Here is a 12,451-nt window from a genome sequence, read left to right as displayed (position 1 = left end):
ATAAAATATAAATTGTGTTCGTTGTCCTGCCCATACCATAACCCCATGCCGCAAGGATCTGTACACAACTCCTGGAAGCTGAAAATGTCCCAGTTCTTGTCCCAGTTCTTGCATGGCCTGCATACTCACCAGACATGTCACCCATTGAGCATATTTGGAATGCTCCGGATCGACGTGTACGACAGCACGTTCCAGTTCCCACTAAAATATCCAGTGACTTCGCACAGCCATTGAAGAGGAGTGGGACAACATTCCACAGGCCACAATCAGCAGCCTGATCAACTCTATGTGAAGGAGATGTGTTGCACTGCTTGAGACAAATAGTGGTCACACCAGATACTGACTGGTCTTCTGATCCACGCCCCTACCTTTTTTTTTAAAGGTATCGGTCAACAACAGATGCATATCAGTATTCCCAGTCATGTGAAATCCATAGATCAGGGCCTAATGAATTTATTTAAATTCACTGATTTACTTATATGAACTGCTGCTCGGTAAAATCTTTGAAATTGTTGCATGTTGCGTTTATATTTTTGTTCAGTGTAGATTTCCCTGTTAATCTGTACATTTACCAGTGCGAAGATTATGTATAGATATTCCAGGAAATGTATAGATCTTCTGAGAAATGTATAGATATCCCAGGAAATGTATAGATTTTCTGAGAAATGTATAGGCATTTATAGCCTATAAGACATCTCAAGAATGATGACTTTTGAAAAACCATTTCTCTCTCTCTCTCTCTCTCTCTCTCTCTCTCTCCCTCTCCCCCTCTCTCTCTGTGTGCCTCTCTCTCTCTCTCTCTCTCTCGCTCACTCTCTGTCTCTCTCTCTCTCTCATGAAGGGAACTTAAGTATGTAAGGGTATCTCAATAAAGTAAGTAATAAAAAGTACCATTTCTCTCTCTCTCTCTCTCTCTCTCCCTCCCCCCCTCTCTCTCTGTGTGCCTCTCTCTCTCTCTCCTCTCCCCCACTCTCTCTCTCTCTCTCTCTCTCTCTCTCTCTCTCTCTCCCCACTTTCTCTCTTACTCCTCCAGCTGAGTGCCAACGCTTTGGTCTTCCTGTGTACCAACATGATAGGTATCTGTACCCACTACCCTGCCGAGGTGTCTCAGAGACAGGCCTTTCAGGAGACCAGGGGGTATATCCAGGCCCGGCTCTACCTGCAGAGAGAGAACCAGCAACAGGTAGGATATACACACACACACACACACACACCCACACACACACACACACACACACACACACACACACACTCACAGGGAGGAGCACACACTTACACAAGCCATTACACTTGTTTACCGAAATATGCTTTCTTATTTTTGTGGGTCAACAGTATAGAGTATATCTGAATGCCTCTGTGTTCTACCATGTTCCCATGTTCTACCATGTTCCCATGCAGTATTCCTAAGAATGAATGGTACTCAAGGAAGTTACTCATTGAGACTTCTAGCTGTGAAACGCATGAAAACACATGAAAGTGAATGGGTTGAACTGAGTGCTTTTCTCTCTGCCTTTTCTTTCTCTCTGTCTTTCTCACTCTCTCCACATCCTCTCTCTCTCTCTCTCTCTCTCTCTCTCTCTCTCTCTCTCTCTCTCTCTCTCACTCCCTCCACATCCTCTCTCTCTCTCTCTCTCTGTCTTTCTCACTCCCCACATCCTCTCTCTCGCTCTCTCTCTCTCTCTCGCTCTCTCTCTCTGTCTTTCTCACTCCCTCCACATCCTCTCTCTCTCTCTCTTGCTCCGTCCACATCCTCTCTCTCTCTCTCTCTCTCTCTCTCTCTCTCTCTCTCATCTCTTTTGCTCCGTCCACATCCTCTCTCTCGCTCCCTCCACATCCTCTCTCTCTCGCTCCCTCCTACATCCTGCCTCTCTCTCTCTCTGCTTCTCTCTCCCTCTCTCGCTCCCTCCACATCCTCTCTCTCTCTCTCTCTCTCTCTGCTTCTCACTCCCTCCACTACCTCTCTCTCTCTCTCTGCTTCTCCCCCTCTCTCTCTGCTTCTCTCTCCCTCTCTCACTCCCTCCACATCATCTCTCTCTCAGTTCAAGGGGCTTTATTGGCATGGGAAACAACATGTTATCATTGCCAAAACAAGTGAAGTAGATAATATACAAAAGTGAAATAAACTTTAAAAATGAACAGTAAACATTACACATTAGAGTGTCTAGTTTGAGAAACAGACACCTCACAAGTCCTCAACTGGCAGCTTCATTAAATAGTACCCGCAAAACACCAGTCTCAACATCAACAGTGAAGAGGAGACTCCGGGAGTTGAAAAGAAAAAGCCATATCTCTGTCCAGTAAATGTGTTATTTTGCCCATGTTAATCTTTTCTTTTTATTGGCCAGTCTGAGATACGGCTTTTTTGTTGTTGTCTAAAGAAGGCCAGTTTTATTGCTTCTTTAATCAGGACAACAGTTTTCAGCTGTGCTAACATAATTGCAAAATGTTTTTCTAATTATCAATTAGCCTTTTAAAATGATAAACTTGGATTAGCTAACACGACGTGACATTGGAACACAGGAGTGATGGTTGCTGATAATGGGCCTCTGTACGCCTATGTAGATATTCCAGAAAAAAATCTGCCGTTTCCAGCTACAAATCAAATCAAAGTTTATTCGTCACGTGCGCCTAATACAACAGGTGTAGACCTTACAGTGAAATGCTTACCTACAGGCCCTAACCAACACTGCAATTTTTAAGTAAAAAATTGGTATAAGGTGAACAATAGATAAGTATAGATATAAAAACAACAGAAAAAAGACAGTGAAAAATAACAGTAGAGAGACTATATACAGTAGAGAGGCTATATACAGTAGAGAGGCTATATACAGTAGAGAGGCTATATACAGTAGAGAAGCTATATACAGTAGAGGCTATATACAGTAGAGAGGCTATATACAGTAGAGAGGCTATATACAGTAGAGAGGCTATATACAGTAGAGAGGCTATATACAGTAGAGAGGCTATATACAGTAGAGAGGCTATATACAGTAGAGAGGCTATATACAGTAGAGAGGCTATATACAGTAGAGAGGCTATATACAGTAGCGAGACTATATACAGTAGAGAGGCTATATACAGTAGAGAGGCTATATACAGTAGAGAGGTTATATACAGTAGAGAGGCTATATACAGTAGAGAGGCTATATACAGTAGAGAGGCTATATACAGTAGCGAGACTATATACAGTAGCGAGGCTATATACAGTAGAGACTATATACAGTAGTGAGGCTATATACAGTAGAGAGGCTATATACAGTAGCGAGACTATATACAGTAGAGAGGCTATATACAGTAGCGAGACTATATACAGTAGAGAGGCTATATACAGTAGCGAGACTATATACAGTAGAGAGGCTATATACAGTAGCGAGACTATATACAGTAGAGGCTATATACAGTAGAGAGGCTATATACAGTAGAGAGGCTATATACAGTAGAGGCTATATACAGTAGAGAGGCTATATACAGTAGAGGCTATATACAGTAGCGAGGCTATATACAGGAGAGAGGCTATATACAGTAGAGGCTATATACAGTAGAGAGGCTATATACAGTAGAGAGGCTATATACAGTAGAGGCTATATACAGTAGCGAGGCTATATACAGTAGAGAGGCTATATACAGTAGCGAGGCTATATACAGTAGCGAGGCTATATACAGTAGAGAGGCTATATACAGTAGAGGCTATATACAGTAGAGAGGCTATATACAGTAGAGAGGCTATATACAGGAGAGGCTATATACAGTAGAGGCTATATACAGTAGAGGCTGGATACAGTAGCGAGGCTATATACAGTAGAGGCTATATACAGTAGCGAGGCTATATACAGTAGCGAGGCTATATACAGTAGCGAGGCTATATACAGTAGCGAGGCTATATACAGTAGAGGCTATATACAGTAGAGAGGCTATATACAGTAGCGAGGCATATATACAGTAGAGGCTATATATAGTAGCGAGGCTATATACAGTAGAGGCTATATACAGTAGCGAGGCTATATACAGTAGAGGCTATATACAGTAGCGAGGCTATATACAGTAGAGGCTATATACAGTAGAGGCTATATACAGTAGCGAGGCTATATACAGTAGAGAGGCTATATACAGTAGCGAGGCTATATACAGTAGAGGCTATATACAGTAGCGAGGCTATATACAGTAGCGAGGCTATATACAGTAGACAGGCTATATACAGTAGACAGGCTATATACAGTAGAGGCTATATACAGTAGAGAGGCTATATACAGAAGCGAGGATATATACAGTAGCGAGGCTATATACAGAAGCGAGGCTATATACAGAGGAGGCTATATACAGAGCGAGCTATATACAGTAGCGAGGCTATATACAGTAGCGAGGCTAAATACAGTAGAGAGGCTATATACAGTAGCGAGGCTATATACAGTAGAGAGGCTATATACAGTAGAGGCTATATACAGTAGCGAGGCTATATACAGTAGCGAGGCTATATACAGTAGAGGCTATATACAGTAGCGAGGCTATATACAGTAGCGAGGCTATATACAGTAGCGAGGCTATATACAGTAGCGAGGCTATATACAGTAGAGGCTATATACAGTAGCGAGGCTATATACAGTAGCGAGGCTATATACAGTAGCGAGGCTATATACAGAGCGAGGCCGCCCGGTTAGTCAGGCTTATTGAGGTAGTATGTACATGTAGATATGGTTAAAGTGACTATGCATATATGATAAACAGAGAGTAGCAGTAGCGTAAAAGAGGGGTTGGTGGGTGGCTGGACAAAATGCAGATAGTCCGGGTAGCCAATGTGCGGGAGCACCGGTTAGTAGGGCTAATTGAGGTAGTGTGTACATGAATGTATAGTTAACGTGACTACGCATATATGATAAACAGAGAGTAGCAGCAGCGTAAGAGAGGGGTTGGGGGGCACACAATGCAAATAGTCCGGGTAGCCATTTGATTACCTGTTCAGAAGTCTTATGGCTTGGGGGTAACAACTGTTGAGAAGCCTTTTTGTCCTAGACTTGGCACTCCGGTACCACGTGCCATGTGGTAGTAGAGAGAACAGTCTATGACTAGGGGGTGGCTGGGGTCTTTGACCATTTTTAGGGCCTTCCTCTGACACCGCCTGGTGTAGAGGTCCTGGGTGGCAGGCAGCTTAGCCCAGTACGCACTACCCTCTGAGCAGTGATGTACTGGGCCGTAAGCACTACCCTCTGAGCAGTGATGTACTGGGCCGTAAGCACTACCCTCTGAGCAGTTGCCGTACCAGGCAGTGATGCAACCAGCCAGGGTGCTCTTGATGTTGCAGCTGTATAACCTTTCGAGGATCTGGTTGCGCATTTAACATGTTGACAGAAATTAGGTGAAAGTGATTTAAATTTCCCTGCATTAAATTCCCCGTCCACTAGGAGCGCCGCCTCTGGGTGAGCAGTTTCCTGTTTGCTTATTTTCTTATACAGCTGACTGAGTGCGGTCTTAGTGCCAGCGTCCGTTTGTGATTGTAAATAAACAGCCACGAAAAGTATGGATTTTTGGCAAATAGTGTGGTCTACAGCTTATCATAAGATACTTTACTTCAGGCCAGCAAAATCAAGAGATTTTCTTAGATTTCGTGCACCAGCTGTTGTTTACAAATATGCACAGACCGCCCCCCCCCCCCCCACACTCGTCTTACCGGAGTGTGCTGTTCTATCTAGCCGGTGCAGCGTGTATCACGCTAGCTGAATATCCACGTCCTCATTCAGCCACGGTTCCATGAAACATAAGATGTTACAGTTTTTTATGTCCCTTTGGTAGGATATTCGTGATTGTACCTCGTCTAATTTATTATCCAATCATTGCACGTTGGCAAGTAATATTGACGGTAACGGCAGCTTTCCCACTCGCCGTCTGAGGATCCTTACGAGGCACCCCGCTCTGTGTCCTCTGTACCTGCGTCTCTTTCTCTTGCCAATGACGGGGATGTTAGCCTTGACGGGTGTTCGAAGTACATCCTTTGTGTCCTGTTTGTTGAAGAAAAAAGCTTTGTCTAATCCGAGGTGAGTGGTCGCTGTCCTGATATCCAGAAGCTCTTTTTTTGCCGTGCGATACGGTGGCAGAAACATTATAACAATAGTCTTTCACAACATTAACAATGTCTACACTGTATTTCAGTTATTTTAATGGACAACAACATGTGCTTTTCTTTCAAAATCAAGGACATTTCTAAGTGACCCCAAACGTTTGAACGGTAGTGTAGGTGCTGCTGCAGGCCCTCCTTGGTTGGTGACAGAAGCACCAGATCATCAGCAAACAGTGGACATTTGACTTCAGATTCTAGTAGGGTGAGGCTGGGTGCTGCAGACTGTTCTAGTGTCCTCGCCAATTTGTTGATATATATGTTGAAGAGGGTGGGGCTTAAGCTGCATCCCTGTCTCACCCGACGGCTCTGTGGGAAGAAATGTGTGTTTTTTGCCGATTTTAACTGCACACTGGTTGTTTGTGTACATGGATTTTATAATGTTGTATGTTTTTCCCCCAACACCACTTTCCATCAATTTGTATAGCAGACCCTCATGCCATATTGAGTCAAAGGCTTTTTTGAAATCAACAAAGCATGAGAAGGCTTTGCCTTTGTTTTGGTTTGTTTGTATGTCAATTAGGGTGTGCAGGGTCAATACGTGGTCTGTCGTACGATAATTTGCTAAAAAGCCAATTTGACATTTGCCCAGAATATTGTTTTCACTGAGGAAATGTACGAGTCTGCTATTAATGATAATGCAGAGGATTTTCCCAAGGTTGCTGTTGACTCTCTCTCTACTTCTCTCCCTCTCTCGCTCTGCTTCTCTCTCCCTCTCTCGCTCACTCCACATCATCGATCTCTCCATCTATCACTCTCTTTCTGCTTCTCTCTCTCTTCCCCCTTTTCCTCTCTCTATCATACACATTCTCCAGGAGCGCTTGCTGCTGTCGGTGCTTCCAAGGCACGTTGCCATGGAGATGAAGGCAGAAATCAACGCCAAGAAGGAAGATATGATGTTCCACAAGATCTACATCCAGAAACATGACAACGTCAGGTAACCATGGACACACACCAACAATTCCTCTTAAAAAACAGCAGAGGAGAGGATCCAATGTTCCTCCTTGGGACTTCTTCCTCCTATGTACCTTGAGAGGAATTCAGGAAACAAGGATAATGACAGTAACGTTTTCAGATGCTTCCCTGGACTACCTGAGCTAGCCTAAACTATCTTGACTACCTGAGCTAGCCTAAACTATCTTGACTACCTGAGCTAGTCTAAACTATCTTGACTACCTGAGCTAGTCTAAACTCTCTGGACTACCTGAGCTAGTCTAAACTCTCTGGACTACCTGAGCTAGTCTAAACTCTCTTGACTACCTGAGCTAGTCTAAACTATCTGGACTACCTGAGCTAGTCTAAACTATCTGGACTACCTGAGCTAGTCTAAACTATCTGGACTACCTGAGCTAGTCTAAACTATCTTGACTACCTGAGCTAGTCTAAACTATCTTGACTACCTGAGCTAGTCTAAACTATCTTGACTACCTGAGCTAGTCTAAACTATCTTGACTACCTGAGCTAGTCTAAACTATCTTGACTACCTGAGCTAGTCTAAACTCTCTGGACTACCTGAGCTAGTCTAAACTCTCTTGACTACCTGAGCTAGTCTAAACTATCTGGACTACCTGAGCTAGTCTAACTATCTTGACTCCTGAGCTAGTCTAAACTATCTGGACTACCTGAGCTAGTCTAAACTATCTGGACTACCTGAGCTAGTCTAAACTATCCACTCACCATAAAGGTGTGTTGCATTGACAATTCCCCAGAGATTGTCTATCTTATTCTGTCAGTGTTTGTAAAGAGTCATTGATAAAGGGGGCAACAGCGCCATCTGTTGTTGTTTTCCCCTCTTCCTTTTAATTCCTATCACAGGTTAGAAAATGAGAACCATACTGAGACGTTTTCACTGGAGAGAGATAGGGGGGGATTGCTGAAGGAAGGAAGGAGGGAGGTGACCTATATGGGCCTAGACGGAAAGCAGACCAGCATAAATGTCTCTCTGTCTCTGTCAGTCTCTCTGTCTCGCTCTCTCTGTCTCTCTCTGTTTCTCTCTCTGTGTCTCTCTCTCAACACACAGACTGGAAGGCGCTAGACCATGTTAATTATGGATTATTGATCTCTCTCTGTCTCTGTTTATCTCTGTCTCTCTCTGTGTCTCTCTCTCCTTCTCTCTCAACAGACAGGCTGGGAGGCACTAGACCATGTTAATTATGGGTTATTGATCTCTCTCTCTCTGTCTCTTCCTCACTCCCTCTCTCTCTTTATTTCTCTCTCTCAACTTCTCTTCCTCTTACACTCATTTTCTCTTTGTTGTCTTTCTCCCTCTTCATCCGACAGTATACTGTTTGCAGACATCGAAGGATTCACCAGCCTGGCATCACAATGCACAGCACAAGAGTTGGTGATGACACTGAATGAACTTTTTGCTCGCTTTGACAAACTAGCTTCGGTAAGCAGTTAGTTAGATTTTAGTGTTATATGTCAATCTTCTACTTTTATGCTGTTTATTCACCAATAGTGCGGTTGCGCATGTCTGACTGTGTGTGTGTCTGTGTACTACAGGAGAACCACTGTCTGAGGATAAAGATCCTTGGGGACTGCTACTACTGTGTGTGTGTCTGTGTACTACAGGAGAACCACTGTCTGAGGATAAAGATCCTTGGGGACTGCTACTACTGTGTGTGTGTCTGTGTACTACAGGAGAACCACTGTCTGAGGATAAAGATCCTTGGGGACTGCTACTACTGTGTGTGTGTCTGTGTACTACAGGAGAACCACTGTCTGAGGATAAAGATCCTTGGGGACTGCTACTACTGTGTGTGTGTCTGTGTACTACAGGAGAACCACTGTCTGAGGATAAAGATCCTTGGGGACTGCTACTACTGTGTGTGTGTCTGTGTACTACAGGAGAACCACTGTCTGAGGATAAAGATCCTTGGGGACTGCTACTACTGTGTGTGTGTCTGTGTACTACAGGAGAACCACTGTCTGAGGATAAAGATCCTTGGGGACTGCTACTACTGTGTGTGTGTCTGTGTACTACAGGAGAACCACTGTCTGAGGATAAAGATCCTTGGGGACTGCTACTACTGTGTGTGTGTCTGTGTACTACAGGAGAACCACTGTCTGAGGATAAAGATCCTTGGGGACTGCTACTACTGTGTGTGTGTCTGTGTACTACAGGAGAACCACTGTCTGAGGATAAAGATCCTTGGGGACTGCTACTACTGTGTGTCTGGGCTGCCTGAGCCCCGGGCCGACCACGCCCACTGCTGTGTGGAGATGGGAGTGGACATGATCGAGGCCATCTCGTGAGTCACACACACACAGACAGGCAAACACGCAGACAGGCAAACACACAGACAGGTACACATACATTCACAAATGAATGATGTATGTCTTTGAATTAGTAAGAAACATACAATCTATCGTAACAGGTGGTTTTTGGTGTGTGTGTCTATCTCTGTCTGTGTGTGTGTGTGTGTGTGTGTGTGTGTGTGTGTGTGTGTGTGTGTGTGTGTGTGTGTGTGTGTGTGTGTGTGTGTGTGTGTGTGTGTGTGTCTATCTCTGTGTGTGTGTGTGTGTGTGTGTATATCTCTGTGTGTGTGTGTGTGTGTCTATCTCTGCGTGTGTGTCTATCTCTGCGTGTGTGTCTATCTCTGCGTGTGTGTGTGTGTCTATCTCTGCGTGTGTGTGTGTCTATCTCTGCGTGTGTGTCTGTCTATCTGTGTGTGTGTGTGTGTGTGTGTGTGTCTCTGTCTGTCTGTCTGTGTGTGTGTGTGTGTGTGTGTGTGTGTGTGTGTGTGTGTGTGTGTGTGTGTGTGTGTGTGTGTGTGTGTGTGTGTGTGTGTGTGTGTGTGTGTGTGTGTGTGTGTGTGTGTGTGTGTATCTCTCTGTGTGTGTGTGTGTGTGTGTGTGTGTGTGTCTATCTCTGCGTGTGTGTCTATCTCTGCGTGTGTGTGTGTGTGTGTGTCTATCTCTGCGTGTGTGTGTGTCTATCTCTGCGGTGTGTGTGTGTGTGTGTGTGTGTGTGTGTGTGTGTGTGTGTGTGTGTGTGTGTGTGTGTGTGTATCTGTGTGTGTGTGTGTGTGTGTGTGTGTGTGTGTGTGTATATATCTCTGTGTGTGTGTATATCTCTGTGTGTGTGTCTATCTCTCTGTGTGTGTGTGTGTGTGTCTATCTCTGTGTGTGTGTGTGTGTGTGTGTGTGTCTATCTGTGTGTGTGTGTGTCTATCTGTGTGTGTGTGTGTCTATCTGTGTGTGTGTGTGTGTGTGGTCTATCTGTGCGTGTGTGCGTGTCTATCTCTGCGTGTGCGTGTGTGTGTGTGTCTATCTCTGCGGTGTGTGTGTGTGTGTGTGTGTGTGTGTGTGTGTGTGTGTGTGTGTGTGTGTGTGTGTGTGTGTATCTGTGTGTGTGTGTGTGTGTGTGTGTATATATCTCTGTGTGTGTGTATATCTCTGTGTGTGTGTCTATCTCTCTGTGTGTGTGTGTGTGTGTCTATCTCTGTGTGTGTGTGTGTGTGTGTGTGTGTGTGTGTGTGTCTATCTGTGTGTGTGTGTGTCTATCTGTGTGTGTGTGTGTCTATCTGTGTGTGTGTGTGTGTCTATCTCTGCGTGTGTGTGTGTCTATCTCTGCGTGTGCGTGTGTGTGTGTGTCTATCTCTGCGTGTGTGTGTGTCTATCTCTGCGTGTGTGTGTGTCTCTACAGGCTGGTGAGAGAGGTCACAGGGGTCAACGTGAACATGCGTGTGGGTATCCATAGTGGCAGGGTCCACTGTGGGGTGCTGGGACTCAGGAAGTGGCAGTTTGACGTCTGGTCCAATGACGTCACACTAGCCAATCACATGGAGGCAGGGGGCGCGGCAGGGTAAGCCCCTCCCACCAAAACACCATGAGAAACTCCTATAGATTTACTCTGACCACTTGGTTCAGCATACAAGTTCAGGTTGTAACATTTATTGTCCATTTTTTTAAAACATTTTCAGGTGTCTTTGGCTTACAGGCATATGGCTTAGACGCATTACAATTAAACAGAAATAGCACAATAAATGCAACTAGATGTGGGGCATCGTAATAAAGTGTCGGTATTGATTAAACTCTTTCTGGCATTGCAGTCCCTGATATTGAAAATGTCCTCTGATACATTGGTTTTCAAGCCTCTCCTCTGGGACACCCAGCCGTTCCATGTATTTGAACTATTCCACAGCTAGCACACCTGATTCAGCTTGCCAACTAATTATCAAGCCCTTGATTAGGTGACTCAGACTAGCTAGTTATTAAGGGCTATACCAAAATGGTGCAATGTCGGGGGGTCCCAGAGGAGAGGTTTGAAAACTACTGCTCTGATAATAGTGTGTGAATGTGACCCCTATTTGTCCCTGTGTGTGGTACCAGCCGTATCCACATCACCAAGGCCACCCTACAGTACCTGAATGGGGACTATGAGGTGGAGCCAGGGTTCGGAGGGGACAGGAACGCCTATCTCAAGGAGAACAACATCGAGACATTCCTGGTGCTGGGATGCAGCCAGAAAAGGGTCTGTAGTTTATTTAACAAGTTTAATAAATCGTTTTTCTACTACAGATTAAGAAGAACAAGTATACTTTATAGTTTTCAGATCACAGAAACTCTTCATTGCCTTTAGTTATCCATTTATTCTTTGATCTCCTCGTTTTTGTGTTTCTGCTGGATAGCACTCCTGGATAGTTCAATTCATTGTATTATCAAAAATAATGTGCATTCTTCAAAATCTCTCTCTGACTCTTCTGTATAGACAAAATAGACTGAACAATGTTTAACACATTCAGATGTCCAGTGTGATTAAGGTCCATTGCTGTGGTCTGTTCCCTCCCTGCAGAAAGAGGAGAAGGCAGCGATGGCCAAGAGTGCCATGATGCAGCGGGCACGTGCCAACTCCACTGAGGGCCTAATGCCATGCTGGGTACCCGACACAAGGTTCTCCAGGACCAAGGACTCCAAGGTCTTCAGACACATGGTGAGAGACACACTCTGGGAGGGATGATGAGGGAGGGATGGAGGCTAGATGAGGGATGGAGGGAGGCTGGATGAGGGAGGGAGGGAGGGAGGGAGGGAGGGAGGGAGGGAGGGAGGGAGGGAGGGAGGGAGGGAGGGAGGATGGATGAGGGATGGAGGGAGGCTGGATGAGGGAGAATGGATGGATGAGGGAGGGAGGGATGGAGGGATGAGGGATGGATGGAGGGAGGGATGGATGGGGTTGAATAGGTTGATTGGTCACAGAGGGCCTGATGCCACACTGGGTACCCACCTGACACAAGGTTCTCCAGGACCAAGGACTTCAGACAGATGATGAGAGACTGATGACACCCTGATAGTGCTTACCGATTAGTGCTTTTTGAGGTCGGTTTGGTTTCAATATTTCTT

At 45.0% G+C, this 12,451-nt stretch overlaps 1 protein-coding gene across 3 annotated transcripts in view; it reads left to right on the top strand.

Moving 5' to 3' along the window:
- Positions 1–12,451, top strand: part of LOC106572701 (adenylate cyclase type 6) — a 119,327-nt gene that overhangs the window by 82,607 nt on the left and 24,269 nt on the right. For 2 of the 3 annotated variants that reach the window (XM_045696368.2, XM_045696367.2), the window contains exons 4-10: positions 1,034–1,183; positions 6,922–7,043; positions 8,387–8,498; positions 8,612–9,360; positions 10,758–10,916; positions 11,444–11,585; positions 11,907–12,044. In XM_045696368.2, the coding sequence (XP_045552324.2) occupies positions 1,034–1,183; positions 6,922–7,043; positions 8,387–8,498; positions 8,612–9,360; positions 10,758–10,916; positions 11,444–11,585; positions 11,907–12,044 (1,572 nt within the window). The remainder of the gene's footprint in view (positions 1–1,033; positions 1,184–6,921; positions 7,044–8,386; positions 8,499–8,611; positions 9,361–10,757; positions 10,917–11,443; positions 11,586–11,906; positions 12,045–12,451) is intronic. The other variant, XM_082962227.1, reaches the window with a different exon arrangement.

This window comes from Salmo salar, chromosome 15 (genome assembly GCF_965601325.2).
Source record: "Salmo salar chromosome 15, fSalSal1, whole genome shotgun sequence".
Classification (NCBI taxonomy): Eukaryota; Metazoa; Chordata; class Actinopteri; order Salmoniformes; family Salmonidae; genus Salmo; species Salmo salar.
This window is presented reverse-complemented; position numbering and strand designations above follow the sequence as displayed.